This window comes from Alligator mississippiensis, chromosome 8 (genome assembly GCF_030867095.1).
Source record: "Alligator mississippiensis isolate rAllMis1 chromosome 8, rAllMis1, whole genome shotgun sequence".
NCBI lineage: Eukaryota > Metazoa > Chordata > Crocodylia > Alligatoridae > Alligator > Alligator mississippiensis.
This window is the reverse complement of record NC_081831.1, coordinates 10,755,960-10,779,405: the sequence shown is the minus strand read 5'-3', so window position 1 is coordinate 10,779,405 and position 23,446 is coordinate 10,755,960. Positions and strand designations below refer to the sequence as shown.

The following is a 23,446-nucleotide window of genomic DNA, read 5'->3' as shown; positions in this document are numbered from 1 at the left end:
CAGATAATCTACAAGATGACTCTGACTGGCAAGAAGCTGAGATGATGACCAAAACACGTGAAAAACACCATTGGGACAGATAGGAGACACTCAAGCATCCAACCAGATGATGCAGTGGATCAGTACAAATGGAGAGTAATGTTCTGAGCAGCTGACCCTACCCTGAAGCCATATAAAGAAGATGATGACAATGACGGTGTCCCGTTTTAGGGATGGGGAAATGAGGGAGAGTGAAACTAGGGGTGCCTGTAGACGTGATGGGAGGATGCTCCGATGTGCTGTAATTACAGTGTGTCAGAGCAAACTCAATTAATCAAGTCTGCTGGAGCATGGTAATTACTGCGCTCCAGCAGCCTCCCATGTCTCCTGTATCAGCTCCAAAATGACGGCAGGGGTACTTGAACTAAAGCTTGTCAAATGAGCTTTAGTTCAAGTACCCCCACTGCCATTTGGAAGTGCAGAGAAAATGAGATTTGTGACTCTGCAGTGCTTTAATTAGAGCAGCTCTAGTTAAAGCATCCCTGGAGCTTGTGTAAAAGTGCCCTAAGGAACTTGACCACTGTTACAAACCAGGTCTGTAGCAGATATGGGACCTCAATCCAGGTCTCCTAAATTTCACAACCTGTCTGTAAACTTTGGTCCTGTTGCCTGCACCAGATGATGCAGTGGATCACAACATCATCTGGTGCAGGCAACGTATTGAAACATATTGTAGTTTAGGATATTGCTGTAAAAAAACCCTATAATGAGATTAATACTATAAACTATATGCTACACTTCTGTCCTTCTCTGGGGTAATGTGTTGGTTTTTTTTATTGTCCAGGTGACAATGGCTCTGAATTGGATGGTACGGATGGCTTCTGACCTTGAAAGCAACATTGTAGCTGTCGAAAGAGTGAAAGAGTATTCAGAAACTGAGACCGAGGTCAGCTCCTGAAGCATTCACGAGCAAGCATGTTATGCTTAGAAACATGTAAATATGCATGGCACTTTGTTAGACACTTTAAAACCAGGAGGATTCTGCTCTCAGGACCTTCCTGCGTGACACAGACAAGTATAATCCTCTAGACCAGTGGTTCTCAACCCTATTAGATTCAAGGCAACCTTCGGAAAATGCCAGCTCTTAATTTTCGCTCATTTTGACTGAAGAGAAAGAATAGAGCAGTTCTTCTTTTGCAAAGAAGGCAGAAGGACCACAGCAGGTCTGAATGTTTTTAACACTATAGACTCCTATTTGAAATCTCTAGGTTTATCTTATGACTTGCATTTGCACACGTAACAGTGCTAACATTTCATGGCAGTACCTCTGAAAAGATCTCAAGACACCCCAGGGTGCTGTAGGCACCCAGCTTGAGAATCACTGCTCTAGAGGATAGTTTGGGCTCATCCGTACTACAGAATTTTACTATTGCTGTTGATACAAAGCCAAATTTGCTACTGAGATGAACAGGCAAAATGCCACTGCAGTCAATGGAACTGCACAGAAATATATTTTCGCGCACAGAAATTTTGCCCTGTTGTCTACATGCAGTTCATTTAATTTTAAGGCCCTAATCAGGTGGATGGGAATGTGATCTATCCCTGCTGCCAAGCATGGCTGTAAAGCCATCAGCAGGCTGTCCGCAGGTTTGACACGGTACCTTTCTTAATCAGTTTAGACAGTTTGTTGGTCTCCCATGATTTTCTTCCATAGGATCTCAAACCACAATGCACAGTGTTGTCAAAAGAGCCCACCTACAGTCCTTCCCATCTGGTACCAGAAGCAAAGGCAGTTTGGGATTGCTACCAGCATCCCAAAATGCACCAGCACAAGCAAGTTATTCAGCTTGGCAGATAGAGAGTTATGCCATGAAATCTACTTCTCTGTGGGCACGCAGGATATTTTTAGTTACTGTGCACAGTAGAGGGAGGATTGTGGGAGGTAGGACGAGAGGACGGCTACTGTGTGCAGCCTTGAAGCTGAGGCAGTGTGTTGAGCCAGGAAACCAGAGAAGACACAAAAATATATTGTGAGCCAGATCTTGAGCTGCTGTAAAACAACATATTGCTTCTGCGCTCCGCTCTGCTTGAAAAAGGATACAGTGCTATCCGAAAGCTTGCTAGAAACATCAGCCCCTCCAAGTTGGTCTAATCAAAGAGATCAACACGAACCAAAAGACTCATCGATCATACTGCTATTGAAGGCAGTGGAACTGTGCCGCTTCGCACCATATTCGGTTTGGGCTCTAGAAGAACGGATTGAAATGAAGGGGTCAGTTTTTCTTGCTAATTGCTCCACCATATGCAGAAGAAAAGGATTTTTTTTTGTTGACAATGCTTTAGCAGCTCCCATCCCATAACTGTAGTATTTTAAATCAGTCTTGTCTCTTTAAAGCCTCCAGGAAGTATTGCTCACTGCCACTTTCTTTTAGGCTCCCTGGATAATTGAAGACAAGAGGCCACCAGAAGACTGGCCGGCCAAAGGGGAGGTAGAGTTTGTTAACTACTCAGTGAGGTACAGGAAAGGCCTAGATCTGGTACTGACGGACCTAAGCCTCAGGGTGAACGGTGGAGAAAAGGTATGATACTGCATGTTGTCCCTGGTGTTTCACATGGGATTTGCTGTAACAATAGTGTCTGTGACAGATCCTCAGCTAGTGTTAAAGGACATACATAACTCCATTTACAGCCGCAGCGAATGTGACATACTGCGTTTAAGATGCTCATGTAGGAAGTGTCTAGCATCACTGTTTCTCCCAAAGGCCAGCACAGGGTTGGTGCGTTTCTGAGTCCAAGCAGTTCTTGTGTCTAACTTTGATCTGGGCAATTTGTGTGATGTTGGGAAGTGATCCAGTTGGAGAAAACTTCGATTCTCTGCATCAAAGGACCATCCAAAACCTTTCTCTTGTCAGCTTTGTTCCATCTCAACATGTTTGCAAATGCTAGTTTGCCTCATGTCCCTGGGGAAAATCTGTTTTGCTGCTTATTCAGGGAGAGTCCTCCAGTTAAGAGGCTCTGGTTAAAGAGGAAGAATTGCCCGTGAGCTAAGTATTCATAATGGGAGCTGCATTTTAGAGGCAAGGTGTATTGCATTTAGCTTAATTAGATCTTCAGCAAATCCATACATTATATATACTTATTTATACTTGTTATTGCACAAACTCATGGAGTGATAACACCTACTTAGCATAATACATGACAAGTGGAAATGAGGGCAATTAGGGAGGGAGAAAGATTATTGTATGGTTGTATTTTCTCTTTTTAGCATCAGATCTTGTATTAAAATCTGTTTCTCCTTGAAAGGGGTTAATATCACGTTCCTAATTCTTAATTAGAATTCATAAGAATTATTAATTGTCCTGTTCTTAATTCTGCAATGCACATTTTAGATAGGAATTGTTGGAAGAACGGGAGCTGGGAAGTCTTCCATGACCCTCTGTCTCTTCAGGATCCTGGAAGCTGCAAAGGGAGACATTAAAATAGATGGTGTGAGAATTTCAGAGATTGGTCTTCACGACCTACGATCCAAGCTCACAATTATTCCCCAGGTAAGCCAGTGCTTCTCTCATGGCAGTGTGGTAAAGGCATTGAACTTTAGTAGCTCAGCAAACAGCAAATTACAATGTAAAGGCTCCTCGAAGAAAGGCATCATGCTCTGCCCACAAAAGCAATAATTGCTAGTTAGTCATGCACATACATATCTGCAATAGAACCAAGTTCATTTTTACATGGCCTGGTTTTTTATACCTCACCAGCTGAAGTAAGACGTAAACTGAAAGCCAAGATAAAAGGATTTATCCAACTTCTGGAACAGGATAATAGCATAAATAGCTATTGAATGTGGTAAAGTTAAACGAGACATTTAGGCCTAACTTGGACATTTAGACCTTTGACTGAAGCTCATACAGTTGGCCAAGAGTATAGAGGAAATGCAGGTTATTAGTAACCTCATCTGTCTCTCATTTGACATGTTTAATGGTGAGGTTGTTTCAAAGCTTAGTCATTATACCTATACTACATACTTATCTAGCTAATTTTGTACAAGTACTGTAAAGGTTTTATTTGGAAAGCAGACTATAAATACAGAGGTAAAATGAAACGCTTGAAAATGCACACCTAACCCCTTTAATATATGGCCATAAATATACAATCTAAGGAGGCAAGAGAAATAAAAATTACAGTATGTGGGCTCCATGCTGCAAATAGTTTGACACACACATAACCTGATCCACAAGAGAAATGCCATTGAATACTATGCATGGTGTAATTCCTATGAAGAAAATAATCCAGATGCTTGCAGAAAAGAGTATTGTGCCTTGTAGTTAATTATCGGTGCGGGTTCAAGGAATTGCAAACAAGCCTATGAAACACCATGAATATGTTCAGTCCTAAGTGTAAATACCTTTGTAATGTGTTATCTACCACCTATATTGCAGTAGTGAAGGGCCACAGCCTGCATCAGGACCCCATTGTGTGAGATGTTGTACAAACCCTTGTCTTTGCAACTGGAATCCTCCCATTGCTTCAGACTGGCATTTTGAATGTTGTCCTTTTATTTTTTTTCTAATATGAACCATTTTGTGCCTGCCAGACACGCTTTGAGGACACAAACAATAATGCTTTATTACAGGGGTGGCCAGTCTATGGCACAGGTATCACAAGTGGCATGGGCAGCCCCCATGTGTGGCATGTGGCAGATCGGGGAGGGGACATATAGCGCACTGGCAGATAGGACAGAGAGCAGAAAGCAGAGCATCAGATCAATCGGGGAGCACAGGGCAGAAAGCAGAGCAGCAGCTTGGCCAGGGAACAGGAAGCTTAGCAGCGGATCAGGTCAGGGAAAGGGATTGGAGTGGCACTCAGGGGTGGTGCAGGGGCAATTTGTGGCACACCTGCCAAAAAGGATGGCCTCCACTGCTCTTTTGTATGAAAATCTGCTTAATACCTCGTTATAAACAATTAAACCCCTTGTCTAATCACTGGGTTATTTATTCAGGACCCAGTTCTTTTTTCTGGAACGCTGAGAATGAATCTGGATCCATTTAATAGTTACTCAGAGGAAGAAATATGGACAGCTCTTGAACTGTCGCACTTGAAGAGGTTTGTCAGCAGTCAGCCGGCCATGCTGGACTACGAATGCTCAGAAGGGGGAGAGAACCTTAGGTAACGAGGACTTTATGGTAGATACGTAATCATTGTGATTTTGGCCTCCTGAGAATTATTTGTCCCGTATTTCAAATTCCATTTAGCCTGGTGTGGGATAGCATTTGAGTAGCCCACTGAAGCCATCACCAGAATGAGTGAAGTATCCCTCGTGCTGCACTGAATAGGGTTCCTTTCCTGAATTTGGCCTCTACTCAGGGACATTTTCCTGGGTCCTTTGAAATGTCTGAGCTCAGTATTGAACGTCAGGGCCCTACGCTTTTGCAAATATGAACAACGATGATAAAACGTGTTGTAATATTGGCTTGCGGTGCAATACTGCATCAGTAAGAAGCCCCAACTCTTTTCTAACTCCAAAGGTGTCCTCTCCATGTCAAGGTTGAGGCTTGTCAGTGGGGGAAGCTTCTGTTCTCCAAACTGTGCCTGTTCCTTGAATGAAATAGGACTGTCAGCTTCAACCAAAGCAATTTCATAAGAACTCAGTTCCTTTACACACCTCACAACTTTCTTTTTTCATCTCATTTTGTCAGTTTGTCTTGTGGGCTGATTTTAATAGCGATGGGCTTGTTGAAAGCAGATCGGGGAATGCACATTATAATAGCAGCCACAGCTGGAGGCATTTACAGTTTGCACAGAGACTGTCTATAATAAGCTTTACTGGCTGTAATCATTGAGCCATCAGGTTAATGATGCTTATTATTAAAACCAGTATATTAATTGGAAAGTAAATATGTATTTTAGAGTAGCAGTTATCTTTTACAAGGTCAAAAGCCAGTAGAAGAATATTTGACAAACATGATTTGACTAATAGTTCTAGCCCATGGAAAAAACAGGTCTAGTGTATTACATTTCGAACAAAGAAAAGTAGGCAGCCCTAAGGAACCTGTTGCTGAACAACCTTGTCTTTGCTTTCAGCGTTGGTCAAAGACAGCTGGTCTGCTTGGCAAGAGCCCTCCTTCGCAAAACAAGAATCTTAGTTCTGGATGAAGCAACTGCAGCAATTGACCTTGAGACAGATGATTTAATTCAGATGACAATAAGGACTCAATTTGAAGATTGCACTGTACTAACAATAGCACACAGACTGAACACAATTATGGATTATACAAGGTACACTTAAAGAACCAGAAACAGTAAATGTATTGAATGAGGTTAATATGACCAGAAATATGGGTTGGTTTGGGGTTTTTTTTACTCCTCTGATCATCCTGTAGCACTTTTAGCCTCTCCTACTGCCCTCATTAAAATCAGAAAGTGCAACTAACTAGTCTGAGACCTTTTAACCAATCTTTCTATTGCAAGTCATGAGCACAATGATTTTCTTTTTTTTGTTTTTAGAGGGAGAAAAAGAAAAAGCCCCTTTTTGCCATGCCCCGACCATTTGCTTTTATAATCCATTTTTCTGAAGGAGTCTAGTACCTGCTTTCTCTGGTGATGCAGAAATTTGCAGATTTGAAGGCCTAGTCTGGCCTATTGTATAATGGAATTAATACTTGCTTCAAGTCCAATAGCTGCAGGTGAACTAGAGCATCTCTATTCAGAAAAATATCTTGACTTGGAAACTTCTAAGGATGGAAAATCTACCACGGTCCTTATTAAAATGCATAAATGGTTACTTTCCCTCAAGCTTAAAAATGTCAGTCTGTTTCTAATCTGAATTTGCCGAGTTTCAACTTTCCAGCCATAGTGCTTTGTTAAATTTCTGTCTTCCTGACAAAATTTCTGCTTCCCACGTAGAGACGCCCTTAACGTTCTCGTTAGGTTAGTGATACTCGGTACTACAAGTGACTTTTCAAAAATAGCACCATCTACAGCTGTTCTTCTGCATGTGTTAGATATACGTCTTTCCTACAGTCATGGACAATGAAACATTTTCATCTGCATGCTATGGGTTTTTTATTTTTTTGAACTGGACTGTGCCTGTTCTAGTGCGTCTAGGGGTGATGTTATAGCTCTTCAGTTAACACTCATGAAACATCCACGTCAGTCAAGTTTCAGTGGCACTATCATTGTATCGTGTCATAGTATGTGAACATGATTTACACAATAAGCGGGGAAGGTTTGCAATATTTGCTTCCATTGCTGAGAAGGCATCAAGTTTCCTGAGAAAAGTGAGATTTTTCTGAAACATCAGCTTTTCTTTCTTTATTTGTTACAGGGTCCTGGTTCTAGACAAAGGAACTATAGCTGAATTCGATACACCAACAAGACTTATAGCATCAAGAAATATTTTCTACAGTATGGCCAAAGATGCTGGACTGGCATAACAAAACTGTTTTTTATACCACTTAAAGCAACCCATGAGTTTACTGTATTTTACAGAATGGTCTTTGTAGCAGACTAAGCTTGTGATATAAAACAATGTATTTTATACCCACAGTGACCAAACGTGAATTTTATATTTTTTAAACTATTTTCTATATATATATATATATATATATATATGTATATGAAGAATTTCATTAATGGCTTTTTTCCTCAAAGAATGCCAAGTGTGCTGCCAGGAAAATGTATGTACAAGGTAACATGTACTGTATTCTGATTTATCATTAGAAATTAAAACTAATGATACAAAATATACCTTTTCCATGCCTTTTGTATTGAAACTCACGAACCTTGCAATGGGACAGTTGACTTTATTGTTGGGGCTCAGTTAAAAAGAAATACTCCAAGAGTGATTCACCGGTATAACTTGTCCCAAACCATTCCTTATAAATAGTTAATGCTGACGGGACAAGATTGTTGGATACCAAAGTTTGTTTCAGAGCCACAGGCCATTGATATCATGGAGCTTCATTTCTACATCAGCCTGGAACGGCCGGAAGAATTGGGGTTAATACATTTTTTTTTCTCATTCCTACCTATAATTGTAGATGTAGAAATACATCCACATATAAGGCCTAATGTAAAATCAAGTGCAATTAACACAGCAATTTCTATTAACTTCAGTGGGGTCTGAATAAATGCTTGTAAAGATATAACTGAAGAGATGTTACTTTATTTAATACTTCTGCTTTCTGTATAAAAGCAACATGGATAAGAAAAGTCATCTACAAGTTCAGCAACTGATTTTTTTTTATGGTATACCATTTATTTTTCTTACATCACTTACAATTGTTTGTTTTATATGTTTATAATTTCCAAATAATATGTAGATAACATCTACTATAAGAGGAAATTTAGATAGTAAATGATGAAGGAAGAATTCTGTGCAGCAAATGATTGTCACTAAGATCTAAAGGCACGTCCATTTTTTTTTTGGTTCCTTATCTCCCTTACCAGCAACAACGGAAGGGAGAAAACATTGCTCTTTCTTTCCTATGACTGAAAGAAAAAAAAATTCTGTAACCATGTGAGAAGACCAAAAATAATCATTTATTAATTATAAAAAGAATGCATCTTAAATAGAAACAAGAGTCTACAGCCAAGCAATTCATTTAATGTTAACATAGTTTTCACATAGTAATGCACAAAGTACATGAATCCTCGATCAGATACAATAGTGTGAATGTTATACAGTTACTTGATTAATTCAGCTAGCAAAGATGATATTGTCAGTTATAAATTCTATATGGTATAAAGTATAAAAATATTCCTCTGAATGCATAGATAGCTATTAGCAACTGTGCAACATCATCAATATACCAATGAAATCAGTCAATTCAATGGCTGATCATTTTACTAGTAAATCCTACCATTTTATACATGAGTATTGTGCCTTTATTCACGGACTGGCTAAGACATAAGATAGGTCTAAGCCAGTGTAAATGCCACAGGTCATTAATAGTGTAATGAGAAATTGTTCCAATATATATGCTTCCATTCTATAGTAGTTAATTCAACACCAATAAATTAGTTTAAAAAATAGGATAGCCATTGGATCCTGCTGTAAAAAGAGACTATAACAATTTTACTGCCATTTTTCTTGTTAGAGACTCTCAGCTAAAGGAAAGAGTTTGAATTCAGTTAATTTACAGAGTTAGGAAGTTATGGTTAGGTTCACAAAAGGACTTAAGAAGCTAATGTTTCCATATGCACGGCACAGAGGAACTTAGCCACTGAACTGGGGCTGCGGGTTCCACTGGATGGTAGGACACCTAGGTTCTTCTGTGGATCCAGTGCTTAGTGCCAAGAGTTTCCAAAAAAGGTTAAGAAGAAAAACAGTGGGAAGTCTGACAAGTCAAATACGTCTTCTCTCTTATCTAGTGTTCAAGCAATTCACAGCACGTACCAGAATTTTTCTTCTCATTAAGAAGAATTTGCTAATAAAAAAAATCCTGTAAACTAGACAAAATTCCAGCAAACCTGTCTTTACTGTTTTTTCTATTTATTTATTTCAGGATTTTATAGCAGAGTAGCCTAACACTGAATTCACGTTAACAGGACTGGGAATGGTTACCATGGGAGAAAGGGAAACAAAACAGGTAAATACAAATCATTTGAAAAGGAAAAGCCTCTGAATCCCTGGATTTGAATGTCTTCCCAGTTTTTAAGATGCCACTTATTTTACTGGTTTCCATTTGCACAGGAATTGTATAGCTTTGAATATTTATCAGGGAAGTCTGACTTGAGAAAATGAAACTGCAATATTTGTGCTCCTTACTCGCATGGAAATCAGACACAGAATTTATTCCCCCCCCCACCCCGAGTGAAAAATAATTGCCGTTGTAAAGCAGTATTAGAGAAACTTCTTGCCAACAAAGCAACAAATAATGTTGGATAACAAAAAACGTCATCTTTTCACTACTGTGTATTGACAAGCAATTGTGATTAAAAAAGTCCTAGCTATTTTGGTCAGTTAGCACATTTACTATTTAACAACTATTCTTTTTTGTTTTGTGTTTTTTTTTCAACCTGAGAAATCACAGCTGATTAATCATTTAATTATACTTAAATCGAACAAAAAAGAGTTTTGTGCTTCTTTCCCAGATTTAAATCCTTCCATTTTAACACCCCTGAAAAAGGGACTGATTGATTTTTTTTTCCCCCCCCAGACACAGAAGTAGCTCACATTAGTGGCAATAGGAAGTCTGCACACATTATGTAAGTACCTCAGTACAAACAGTAGATGTATTTTACCTTCTATCCTTTAGCATAAGTGCTTCTGCTATTTATAGCAAGCAATTATTAGATCAGTCTAATTTAAGCTTTTCCCTGAGAGCTTCTAACTCTACAGTGTTTCACATAAGGGATTATTCTCTAATAAGGAACGGATTGCTGCATAAACAGACTAATTCTGCCATTGCTTTCTTTTCAGAAGCAAACTTTTTATGTCAGAAGCTACTCCCTTGCACGTCAGTTTTAGATTAACTGTGCATAAGATGTTAACTTTATCTCGAAAGGTAACAAAATAGATTTTGTTCAGGTTTTAGCCCTTACCAGGTACAGATACTATGGTTAAACACAGAATCCATTGCTTTAAAATAAAAGATACAAATTTATTTGTGTTATGCCTCTTTAAACAGTTAATAAGTCAGCTCTGATGCTTTCTTGTTATAACAAGGCCTTTCGGTCAGAGCTGATGCACCATTTCTGCATAGAAAGTTTTTGTCCCCTATTGTCAGGACCAGCTCCAGTTCTTGGAAATCCTGAAGCCTTGCAACGTCTTTGTCCTTGAAATAAATAATACAATAAGTTAGCAAACATTATAGTAATAGTACAGGAGTTAAGTGTTGCAAATTTAAGCAATAAAATAAATGAATGATGTCAGCATGAGAGAGGTACCTACCCATCAGTGTGAATTTTACTTATTGAACTATAAAGCAGATATTGCTATTGCACATTGCATTACTTTGGCATTTTCTTCAGCCAGTCACTTTGCGGCAGGGGATAAAGTCCTACTAGCTAATTTTTTATTCAGGATTCTTGGTTTGGCCATCTCCTGAAAGAACCAGAAGCTTTGTCCACATGAGGTTTGCCAGCTCTGTTGGGGGAGCTTTTTATACCCTTTCTCAACGTATCTCCTCCAGTAAAACTGTGTAGCATAGATGACTAAGCCTGCAAGCTTCCTGATTTCTATCTCCTGCTTTATTTATTTTTGTGACATGTAAAACCACGTAAGCATAATTGTGCTAGCCACAGCAACTTTGCAGGGAAGGCATTAAGATGGGGCGTAAAAAAAAAAAAAAGAGCAAAAGCTTGTTCCTTAACATTATGAAACATGCTGTGAAACAGTAAAGCAGCTGACATTGCGTTTGTAACCAAAGGACTCCAACCCTCTTCGATATCTCTCATCCACTGCCGCATCTCTGTTCAAAGCCGCAAAATCAAACTGTGCAGCAGCTATGCCTGATTAGCTGAAGGCAGCAATGGGGGACCATCAGATGCCCTCTGAAAGTCCATCTTCCTTTTTTCAGTGGCCCATATGTTCCATGAACACTGACTTTTGTGGGAAAACTCGATTATCACTGATTATGTAAAACTGGATTTCTATATACATGTGTTTAAACAGTGCTGCAAGGATCAATTGTTAAGTTTTTATGGTGCACGACAGCAGTACCACAACTCGTATTCAAAGACGAAGGGGATATTGCAGGGCCCTTGAGTGATGAATGAAAGTATTTTCTATGTTAAACATTGTAGCAAATAAATATTTTGCTTCTAGTTGAAAGTTCTTACCTTTCTTAATACTGTATTTGGTAATTTTCTGATCTTCTCTACATGTTCTGGATTAACACCCAGTTCACAGCAACTCACTCTGAGCAGTTCCTTATAGGTCAGCTCTTGTCTATCCAGTTCAATTTCAATGAAATCGTTTTCTCGAAGGGTAAGATTCTGAATTCTCACCTTCAGCACGAGTTCTAGTAGAAAAGAAACCAACATTTACAGACATAGGAACACAAGCTCATCTAAGTATCTAAATATTAAATGGAAAAAAGTGGCTTAAAGCTCCTTTAAGTCTTGAAAATATCACCGCAAGTTCATTTGATTCGCTACGTTTGAATTTTAATGTTGTCAGAAGAGCTAGAGGCACAGTTCTGCAACCGAAATCATAATCGGCACAGGAACGCCACGACAAATAGCAATGCAAGCTTCCTTATGTAACCCACCTCTCTCCAACAATTTTAGTTCTTCACACTTCTAGAGAGAGTATGGTCTCTTTGATCACTCATTCCTTGACATGGGCAACCTAGAAGTGAACTATATCTGATAACTCAGTCCTCTGCTAGTGGCAAATCAAACATTAATATTTCCATAGATCTTCTCTCAGATCCTGACCACCATATCAGGACACCTGCACAGTTTTGATTCAAACAGCAATATCTGAGCATTTGGCTGAAATTATGGAACCAATTAGACTAAGCTTATTATTCAGTTATTTTATACCTAGATACAACAGGATATAATATTATATTTTCTGTCTGTATAAAAAGCCTTCATGTTCCTCTTGAGACTGAACTATAACAGAGAGTCTCCTTCAGGTTCACTGGGTGCAGATCTGCCTTGGGTATTTGGGTCTTGCGTGCTCTATCATGTATGGCAGTGGTTCCCAACCTTTTTAGACCAGGGACTGGCAAACTGTGGACCAGCATACTGCAGTCTGGAAGTGACCAGCATGCTGCAGCCTGGAGCTTGGAAACCTTTATGGGGTTAGGTTTTATAATACTCTACAGAACCCAGAGTTACCTAAGAAATGTTTCCGTGTCCACGTGTACTAAATGACCCAGTAGAAACAGGTTTATTTGTCATTTTTTTTTTGACCTGGCCAAAGAAAAGAAGAGAGGTAAAACTAGATTTGTGAACTGTCCAAGAATCATATCATGTTACCTTGCATGTTAAACGGGAAAGATCCTGTTAAAAAAAGTGGCTGAAATGGCGGTATAGGCCCTGAAGAATAGCCATTCTGTTGCTGGGATGCAGACTGTTTAGGTGCAGCTGAAGAAGGGGAGGTTCTGCTCGGAGGCACAGATGTCTGGCAAAGCGGACCGTTCTGGACTACAGGCTTTGGGCATTCTGGCATGGAAAAGACTCCCGTTGATGTTGGCTCTTCTTCCTTATCAGCCACTGCCGAGACAGTATTTTCATGCTGTAGCGGTGGAGATGGGCAAGCTTCACTGTGATGCAGTGCAGAACAGTCGGCATCTTGCGATTCCAGGGACGAGGAGAAACTTCCATTCAGAGAGCAAGTAGAGGGGTCTGGAATATTGTTACTCATGGTGTTATACACATAAGGGAAAGGTGGATTGGCTAGGTAATTAGGGACAATGGGCAACTCTGAATCTTTCTTCAAATCTGGAAGTTCATCATCCCCCACTGGAAAGGAAAGAAAAAGCAGCCACTGAACCACTGTAACCAGCCGTTACAGATTGGAGAGAACAGAGGTTCAATAAATCGATGCATTTCAGAAGCAGATTATTTTAAAAAACCCAAAACATTATACCTGAGACATAAAACAACAAGATAGAAACTACTCTATGTAGCAGTGCTAAGCTGCTCCATACCAGGAAGTCTGAGAACAAAGTTGAAGTGGCTAAGATATTGCAAAGAGACCATTTTTTCCCCTCCCCATACACTGAGATTGATATAGTCAGACATCCTGCAACCAGCATTTTGTGCCATATTCTCTGTTAGTGTAAATCTAATACCTAGATAATGAGCGTAAAGCAGAGGATCAATAGAGAACTGTGGATTGTGAGGTTTCCTGCAGGTTCTAAAGAACAGGCGAGGAAAACAGCACACGGCAAAGAAATAGGAACAAAAGCAGAAACCAGAGTGAAAGAAGTGCAAAAAATGCTCAATTACTCTGCACAGGCTTCAGGCTAATTTTCGTCTATAGAAACATCCCTATTACACTCCAGTAATTATGAACACAATACTGTAATGGCCCCTTTGGGGCTGCTACTCTATCAATGTCTTTTTCTGGGATACTCCTCTAGCCTGCTATTCTTCTGGTGAGATCAATACAGTTGACACTTTAACTCCAAAATGTTTTCAGTCACTTATGTTAAAGGCTTTATATATTACAGAGACTTCCTTCTCTTCATCCTCACTAGAAACCACGTATAAAGCTTCACCTGTCTGTAGCAAGAAAATGACACGATAATTTAACTTTTGCAAATGATAGTTTTTTTCAACGTGCAGAAAAAAGTTTTAAAGGGCAGTTGAACCCATTTTCTAAAAGTTATGCTTTTTTTCTTGGGTAAAAATATTGGGGCCCAGGAAGAATTACTGCCGTTGGATTATAAAACCGTAATACAGAATCAGCACACCTACACCAGCACAATGGGGCAAGCACATCATTATCTTAAATAATATCACCTGAAGAACAGGCCTAAGGAAGTGATACTTGCCCTCAATGTGGCACTGGTGAGGCCACAGCTGGAGTACTGCACCCAGTTTTGGATGCTACACTTCAAGAGGGATGTGCATAACCTTGAGAGGGTCCAGACGAAGGCCACTCATCTGGTTAGGGACCTGCAGGATAGGTCCTATGAGGAGAGGTTGAAGGACCTGGATCTCTTCAGCCTCTGTAAGAGAAGGCTGAGAGGGGATCTAGTGGCTGCCTACAAATTTGTTGCGGGGGCCGCAAGAAACAGGAGATGCTCTGTTTACCAGGGCACCCCTTGAAGTAACTAGAAACAATGGCCACAAAGTGACGGAGAGCAGATTTAAGTTAGACATAAGGAAGAACTTTTTTACGGTCTGGAATGGGCTCCCAAGGGAGGTGGTGCTCTCCCCTACCTTGGAGGTCTTTAAGAGACCAGACATACACCTGGCTGGGGTCATCTGATCCCAGCTCTTTTTCCTGCCCAGGTCGGGGGGGTCGGACTTGATCTACTGAGGTCCCTTCCAACCCTGAAAATCTATGAAACCTATGAAGAAATAAAGATATCACCCTAAGAAATCCTTGCCTCTGGCGTGATCCTTGGACCATCATGGCTACAACCTCACTCTAACACACTCTCAGTCACTATTATGATCTTTAATGTTTTATACTATATAAGTAATCTGCTTACCTCCCATCATCTTCTTAATCTCTCTCTTTGAAGTTAACTGGAATGGCCTTTCTCCTTTCCTGGTAAGACTCTCCTTATCGGCCCCAGAGTCTAGTAAATAAGACACCACTTGAGCGTGATTTCGTTTGCAAGCCCAGTGCAAACAAGTCCTGCAGAAGAGAAATGTAAACACACTATGAAATAACCAGGCTACCACGAAAACTTTACTCATTCCTGTTGCACGGGAAGAGGCCAAGAACTGACTTCTCCCAAAAAGGGGGGGAAAAAATCAAGTTTTCAATAGCTGATTTTCCTTGAAAATCAGACTATTGTCAATAGCCTGCAGTGACACCTGCTGATAGAGTTTTTCCCTACAGAAAAGTTTGTCACAAAAGTTTTTATTTTGCAACAACAATTGTTTTCGATTTCAAGTTCAAAGTTCTTGTAAATCTTCGTGTCTTTTGCATACTGTTCTCAGATGACAATCCAAAAACATAAATAGCCCTTTTCCTGTACTTTAAAAAGAATATTTTAAAAAAATTAATGGAAATAAATTGTACTTTGGTAACTAAGAGAAACAACCGCTTCCCCTTTTGTCTTCAAACGTCAGTGGAAAGGAGCAAAGATTTGTGCAGAATAATAAACTTGGATTTAAATTGGATTGCATATCAAAACAGATTTTAATAAGAATTGCTTTATTTTTCTAGAATAACATCTTACCAGGACAGCAGAAGTATTTTACAACGCAAAGCAAAATAAGTCAAGCTTTTATTTGTCATATTGGTTTTCACCCAAACTATTATGTTAAGAAACAAATACTGTTAAGTTTCAGTTAGTTGAACCCGAGATTTGATTTTTAAATGGATCATTTATCTTTTAATTTCAATACTTCTTACCATCACAGCTTTCATACAGAGTGTATCCAAAATGGCTTGACATGCTGTTTGTAAATAATGCAGTTACAGAGTGAGATCCTGTTGTTCTTTGAACTCCTTAAAAGCTTCTCCAGCAGGTTCAGGTTAGAATTAAATAAAATAAGACAGGGGAAAAAACGTCCACACTTGTAAAAAAGGACTCAGTAATTTAAATCAAGGTTTCCTGCACATTGATTTAAATCATTATTAAAATTGGTGATTTAAATAGCTGATTTTAATCGACCCACCTTTCTAAACAGTGCTACCCCAGGCTTCCAAAACAAGGTTTCTTAGCACAGGTTATGGAAAACCTCAATCATGTCATAAAAAAAAAAAAAATCCCTTAAGCTAAATCAGCAATTGGGATGCTGCATATCAAGCGCCATAACTCAGCTCCCTTTTATCTACACAGCATTATGTGCTGTTGGATGTGCATCTTACTGTATCTGTATAATCAAGTAACTTAGATGTGCGCACGGTACAGTGCAAGAATCGTACTATCACAAAGCATGGTATTTCTGCTCTACCTAGGACTGTGCACTGGAGGTAAAAGCCACTGTTTTCAAATGTGCCAAAACAATATCATAACAACTCAACAAAGGGAACTCCTTAGTTATATATAACAGAAGTCCTGCGCTATCCAAGCCAAGTTAGGTGAAAGTTTGCCTGGATTTTGTTTTGTGGTTGTATTTTATTTCTTTAGATATTGCACAGATCTCTTCCTCAATCTGAGTTCAAAATAACAGCATGGTGCGTTGAACCCAGAAGTAAAATTCAGCCAAATCACAAATCCTTGCAAGATTTGGGCCTATCTGGTAAAATGCTGGGGGTTCAGATATTATGGTCTTCTAGAAAAGCCTAAGTTCACACAGTTTCCACCTTGTGTCATGAATGTGTGCAGTGCTCAGGCGGCGCCCTGCTGACTTCAAAAGGGCTGTGCACAGGGGGATTTCTATAGTTCTAAATGCAGGAGTACATCCTTAGTTTGCTACAAAAATATGTAAACCTCAGCAACTTAGCCTGATTTACAGCCTCATTCCAAGCATTTCACATGGATCTAATGAGGCCTGATACAAAGAGTTATTCATCATACCCCTAGCAAAGCTCATTCCGGAGATGGGAGTTCTGCGGACAAACTTGAAGTAGGAGAAAAACATATTTACAAACACACGCATAAGCAGCAGCAATTTTTATGTCCGGTTTGGCTTTCCTGCCTTAATGCCAGTTTTTGATGCAATGACTGCTTCTGAAAACAGCATCTTTATTTGTGTTTTCTTTCTTATTCCTTCTATTTTTACCTAGCTGCAAGCACAGCACACTAATTCAAAGAAAGATATAGAGGGAATCCAATTAAAGCAAAATAGTTTGTAAAATGCCTTTTATAAAGTTAGGGGTGCACTTGGTAGCCATGTGGGTCTGAGATAAGAAGACGTACAAAAAACTAGAACTCTTGGTTCCAAAATGATACTTTTTATTAGACCAACTGGGAAATCGCAAGAAAATTGTCCTTTATAAAACTGTCCTTTTATAAAGTTAGGCATTAAATAGTTTATGCAAATTAAAATATAAATTCCCACACGGGCGAATGTCTGCATAATGCAAGAAAGTTTCAAGATTTAGGACTGTGCAGAATGGTATTTGAACAAGACGTCAGAATAAAAAGAAATCACTGAGATCTGAAGCATCTTGGCGAAAAGCACTGTAAGTTCCTTCCTTTTAGTGGGAGGAGATTTTACAAAGTACTTTAAGAGTTAAATCCAAAATAAACCTCCCAGTGAATAAATGAGGCTTACCAGGTCTGAGGCGTACCTGCTGACGGCATTTTACTGCACTGTGCTGGGCAAACGGCATTTGCATTAGTATATGTAATAGAAGATATCAACACATTGTACTGATAGAAAACCAGAGACCAAAGGTCAACATTTCTCTAACAAAAAAGAATGTAAGTTTACAACGAGCACCATTACACATCCTTTTTGGGGGATGATTTGAAGGCATCTAAACTGAGGAAGCATCTGTCCTTGGGTTTAAATGGAATATTTGAAATCCAAGCATGGTAAGTTTCACAACCTGCTAGCTTCCTGTTCATGTTTCATTGCAAAGCCCTGTACGAACTCCATTATATAACATTCACCGGCTGAAAGCAGAAAAACCTGAATATTGTCTTTGTTCTAGCAGAGCCTGCCAGGTCTGTGAAGCATTAAGGGTGCGCGGCGAGAGACCTACCAGCCGTTGATCTCATTCTGGGAGTTGACATCCACGCCAAGGGACACCAGCCTTTGGACCTCCTCGAAGTCCCCCACTGCAGCTGCTTCTCTCAGTCTCTCCTGCTGCTCTTTTTGTTCCAAAAGGGCACTCATCTTCCCACGGTCTCCTTCTCCTGACATGGGGGATCCGTTGCACTGAGCTGTTTACAGAGGGCAATTTGGCATTTTCTAAAGCTGACACCCTGAAGCAGCAAGTCCCAGATTGGCAGGATTAAATGAAACCTGCCAAACCAAAAGTAGCCCTCAGTCTTTCAATTTTAATCAGCTCCAGCTTACTTTTTCTGCAAGTTATGTTTAAAATCAAAGACAGCCAGGCATTTGCAAAGGCGATTGCATAAGTATGTCTAGGCTGTTGCTGGTTTCCTAAACTCTTCTCAGGGGGACTGTATTATCTGTGACAACTCTGACCTAGATATTTAGTTCCTACTAGCAGTCCTGCCTGTGAATCGTGGCTGCTGCTGTCTTATTAGCTATATACTGCCTCAGCTATGTATTTAGGCTGCTACTTGATTATTTTTCTGGTACTAGCATGCATTGCAGTTTAATCTACAGAAAAATGTATAATACCCTTCATCCCAACAGTCTTTATTCTGACATCCTCTACCCCACCGCAAACACATACCCTTTCACAAATTATTCTGCCCTGGCAGCTCTCAGCACTTATATGGTAGCACAGTGAAGTCAATGAATCTTTATGCAAGAACAGAGGTCCACTTTATAGAACAAGGGGCATGTCTACGCGTGCATTTAAGTGTGACTAAATGTAATATGCATTAAGCAAATGCGCAGTAAGTGATTTGTGGCAGGTGTCTATGCATGCAGAGACTTGGCACGAAACTTATGTGCCCCTAGTAGCTGGGCAGACCCAGCACTAAAGTTAGTGCCAGGTCGCATCTACATGTGCATTTATGCGCTTTAACAAACCATGCCTAAATTTGATACCTGCAGGTATCAAATTTAGGCACGGTTAACAATTTCACCGTTTTTTAATGCACATTAAGGGCGCGCACATGTAGATTAATGCGCTTCGTGTAGATGCGCCCAAGGAGTGACGCTGTGTTTTCCTAGAATCAAATGCGAGTCCAATCTCCCCTTATTTTATTTTTTTTGGACTACAGCATTAATTTCTGTGTGTCCTTCTCCCGTATGTCTTATTATTTGACTTAGAAAACTATTCTGTTACACAATATAAGTAAAAATAAACCCTACCCACGGGTCCAGCTAAATTACATCGTGCAGCTTCATGTTCCTAGTGGTGTGGGAGTTCCTGAATGGCTCAGAAATTTGCAATAGACAATCTGAGTCAGTGTTATGGCCCTTTTACACCTTTGGAGCAGCATGGGGGCAAAATTTGGCTTGTAGCATTTGTTTTAAAATAGTAACTATTAAAGGGGCAAATCCTTATGCTTATTAATAGCCCCATTAAAGACAATGGGACCCCAACAGTAAGGATTACTCAATTGAATAACAACATATTTGATAGCAATTTGTGGTGCTATAGAAGACAGTACCTATGACTTGGGTGACTATATGTCCCGATTTGGCCAGGACAGTCCTGGATTTCACAGGTCCTGGATGGTTGTTGCAAATTGGAACAGAGGTCCTGGAAAGTCCCAGAATTGCAGGGGCACGGGGCACAGTTCAGCAGGAAGGTCAAGCGACATGGTATGCCAGGGGTGCAGGCACCACTGCTGCTGTGCGGGAGCAAGGCGGGCGGATTGGAGCAGTGCCCAGCCCAGTCCACCCTAGGTTGGGCATTGATGCCTGCCTGCCTGCCTGCCTGGTGCGCCTTGCTGCTCCTCCTCCCCACCAAATGGTGTCCCACACGGGCTGGTTTAGTCAGGGATGCCCCTGCCTTGAGTGGGGAGCTGCACTCCGCGTGACCTCCTGAGGTCCCTTCCAGCCTTTCCTACCATGCCGCCGTTCTCTTTGCAAGGTCAGGGCGGCTCTGACTTAACTGCAAACTTGATTCTTCCCAAGGGAGAATATCTTGTTGGAAACCTGGTCCAAGTGCGCCCCCCTGCACAGCTGGCCCCATAGATGTCACCCCTAAGAAACCATCACCTTTCACTTCATTGCACCTGCTAACACCATGCTTTTAACAGTGGTGACCTTAGGGTTGTTGGGACCCTGCGCAAGAGTCATTTGGGGACCCTTAGAGGCTAAATTTTGATGACCCATAAGCAAATTTTGCAGACTTCTGTTGCAAAATTTGGGGGGGGTCCCCTAAAGTGTGGGGATGGCAAACCAGGGAACCCCTAATGGCATCACTGCTTTTAAAGAAGGGCAAGGCCTCAGATCCATCATCGCTCATTTGCTCTGAAGCCAGCGGCCATCGCCATGTGTACAGGGGGTAGGACAAGGAGTCACAGGCTTCATGGGGGAAGACGGTAGGATACCAAAGCTGTCACTCCTTGTCTTACCCCCTGTACACACGGCGAGGACCGCTCCCGACAGCAAGTGCGCGGCGATGAACCTAAGGCCTTGCCCTTCTTTAAAAGCAGTGGTGGCCTTAGGGGATGGCAAACCACACTTTAGGGGGCCCCAACATTTTGCAGCAGAAGTCTGAAAAAAACTAAAAGTCTGCAAAGGCAAAAATGTGCAACGAAAGTCTGAAAAAGCAACAAAAGTCTGCAAAGGCAAAAAATTGCAATGAAAGTCTGCAAAGGCAACAAAAGTCTGCAAAGGCAAAAATGCAACAAAAGCCTGCAAAGGCAAAACATTGGCAACAGAAGTCTGCAAAGGCAAAAATGTGCAACGAAAGTCTGAAAAGGCAAAAATTTGGCAACAAAAGTCTGCAAAAATTTGCTTATGCGTCATCAACACGAAGCTAGCCCAGGCCCCCGCCCGGGCCGTGTGACAACCTTGCCGGGTCCGAGCCCGCTCCCCCCGTCCCCCGCGCGGGCGGGCGGGCGGGCGCGTTCCCACTGGCTCACGCGCCGACAGGCCCGAGCTGTGCGCGCGGGGCATTGTGGGAAGGGCTCGCGACCGCCGCCATTTTGTCTCTGTCACTGGCGGGCGGTGCGGTGCGGTGTGGTGCGGGGAGGGCCGGGAGAAGGCAGGCGGCAGCGGGGACCTTGGGCAGGCGGACACCATGATCTCGGCCGCGCAGCTCCTGGACGAGCTCATGGGCCGGGACCGTAACCTGGCCCCGGACGAGAAGCGCAGCAACGTGCGGTGGGACCACGAGAGCGTGAGTGCGACGGACGGGCCCGGCCTGGCCCTGCCTCATCCCCGCGCCGGCTCCCCTCGCTCTGCCCGGCTGGGGCGCACTGCACCGGGGGTGTGGGAGGGGGGCTGCGTTTTTACCCCCCCCCCTTTGCACAGGGCTTTGCTGGGGGGGGGGGGGGAGTTTCTCGGTGGATGCGGGGGGCCTGCCTTGCCCGTGGGGTCGGGGCTCTGGGAGGGCCGCGCCCCCGACATCCATGGCCCGTGCCCACAGCTATGGTCGCTGTTTGGCGGGAGGGCGGTGGATGCCCTTCGCACGTGGCTGTAACATTTCCTTCCCGCAGGCAGACACGCGTGTGGCGGGCGGGGGGGGAGATGTCCTGTCGCGGGCAGCGCGGTCCCCCCGGATTTCGTGGAGTCTGTGCTGACGTGTAGCGTTCATTAGGGGCTTTGCGAGGGGGCATCCCAGATGCGGCCAGCGCGCGATGAATGGGTGTGCTGGGTAGAGAGCGCGCTGCGGTTGAGGTTGCTGAAACGTGTTGCGTTTCCGCTTTGGATTTTATTTGAAGACGGGGGGTTCTCAAACTGTGGGTCATGACCCCCCCCCACCCCTCCGGGTGTCGTAATCAACTTAAAATGGGGTCACAAGCTTCCCTCCCCAGCCACCGCTCTGCGTGTCCGGCCGCTCCTCGCCCACGTGGGATCCCCAGGCGCCAGATTTCATTGGGTTTCATCATGGGTGGGGGGTCGTATCACGGAGTTTGAGATCCCCTGTCCTAAGAAGTTTTTAAAGTAATGGAAAGGGAGAAAGGTTTTATATGGTTTGCACCTGATCCATGTGGTTGGGCGCTGTTTTCCCTATTTAAAACCAATGATATGTGAGTGGAGTCTCAAACAGGGCCAGTTTAAGCTTTAGAAACTTGTCATGTAAAGTAGACTTTGGTAAGGCCTCTGTCTGGCTTGGTTTGGAAAACTAAACTGATTTAGCAGAGTTCACCTCTGGAAATGGCTTGATCAGATGTATTATCTGTCCTGTAGTTCCTAGATTTAACAACGGGGGAAGAGACACTGATTCTTCTAAAAGGCTGAGGCCTTCAGGCTTAATATCAATCTATATTATTTCATCTGATAATGTCCTGATTCAATCAGGTATATAGTTCAATGCTTTCTTTTGGTCTTGAGTTTGTAATGCAGACTGATTTTGTTTTTAAGACAATTTTTACACATAATAGGAGGTAACAGGGATTTCTTGGGGAGGGGAAAATATGTTCCGTTCTGTTTTGTCCTGTTTTTCAATCAAGTCCAAGAGGATTCATACCAGTCAAACTAGTACTGTTGAGAAATGTACCTTTTAACTATGTAACAGGCCTTTGGATACCTAACTTGAGGCTGCTGGATAGCTTTATTGACCTGGAAGCAGGTCCCCTTGTCACTTTGTCAGCTTGCCTTTGACCAGTAGAAAATTCACAGACTGTTTTTAGTCCAGTAGGGAAAGTGCAGCGTCTGCCCCCACCTGCTTTCATGGGGCTAATTATTAAGTTTGTGTAAGCACCATGTTGGTGTCTTTATTGAATACCCTACACATATATTATTGCAACCAAAGTGTATGCTTCCTAGACCAGGTACAGACACTACACTTTTACAGGTACGAGTGTTTGGAAACCGATCTATACCCATAACAGAACAGAAGTTCGGTGCGCGCGCTAGTTTAAAAATGGCAGAACCCAGTCTGAGATTTGCACCCCTCACCAAAGGGCGAATGTGCGTTCTGTTTGCTACTGACCTAAACTACGCTACTTACAGAAAACCGCATAACTCTTGGATCGATTCCACCTTGGGCTTTTTGAATGTCTGTACCTAGCCCTAGAGGGTCAGCTTGGTGGTACCTACCAGAAGCATACTTGTACATATTTTTTTTTCTTTTAGTTATGCCTAATTTCTAGCTAATAATGAGCTAGGTTCATAATACTACAGTTTTTTTAAAATTGGGAAATTGTATTTCCTTCTGCAACATTAATTC

The 23,446-nt window shown here is 41.8% G+C and overlaps 3 protein-coding genes across 10 annotated transcripts in view; 2 read left to right on the top strand and 1 right to left on the bottom strand.

Annotated features, from left to right (window-relative positions):
• The window catches only part of CACNA1G (calcium voltage-gated channel subunit alpha1 G), a 346,031-nt gene extending 338,311 nt beyond the window's left edge, over positions 1 to 7,720 (top strand). For all 5 annotated transcript variants that reach the window (XM_059732103.1, XM_059732101.1, XM_059732102.1 and 2 more), the window contains 6 exons: positions 824 to 925; positions 2,412 to 2,558; positions 3,369 to 3,527; positions 4,976 to 5,142; positions 6,058 to 6,252; positions 7,301 to 7,720. In XM_059732103.1, the coding sequence (XP_059588086.1) occupies positions 824 to 925; positions 2,412 to 2,558; positions 3,369 to 3,527; positions 4,976 to 5,142; positions 6,058 to 6,252; positions 7,301 to 7,409 (879 nt within the window). In that variant the 3' untranslated portion in view covers positions 7,410 to 7,720. The remainder of the gene's footprint in view (positions 1 to 823; positions 926 to 2,411; positions 2,559 to 3,368; positions 3,528 to 4,975; positions 5,143 to 6,057; positions 6,253 to 7,300) is intronic.
• Positions 7,721 to 8,495: 775 nt separating this feature from the next.
• On the bottom strand, positions 8,496 to 18,674 carry ANKRD40 (ankyrin repeat domain 40). Its single transcript, XM_006258633.4, has 5 exons — positions 18,218 to 18,674; positions 15,099 to 15,247; positions 12,910 to 13,395; positions 11,761 to 11,942; positions 8,496 to 10,754 (listed from the first exon to the last, which is right to left on the bottom strand). The coding sequence occupies exons 1-5, from the start codon at positions 18,376 to 18,378 to the stop codon at positions 10,608 to 10,610; spliced, it is 1,125 nt and encodes a 374-aa protein (XP_006258695.1). The 5' UTR covers positions 18,379 to 18,674; the 3' UTR covers positions 8,496 to 10,607.
• Positions 18,675 to 21,267: 2,593 nt separating this feature from the next.
• LUC7L3 (LUC7 like 3 pre-mRNA splicing factor) overlaps positions 21,268 to 23,446 on the top strand; it is a 29,472-nt gene continuing 27,293 nt past the window's right edge. For 2 of the 4 annotated variants that reach the window (XM_019494338.2, XM_019494337.2), the window contains exon 1: positions 21,269 to 21,451. In XM_019494338.2, coding sequence (XP_019349883.1) covers positions 21,353 to 21,451 — 99 coding nt within the window. In that variant the 5' untranslated portion in view covers positions 21,269 to 21,352. Of the gene's footprint in view, positions 21,452 to 23,446 lie in introns of all 4 variants that reach the window. The other 2 variants (XM_014601901.3, XM_014601903.3) reach the window with 2 other exon arrangements.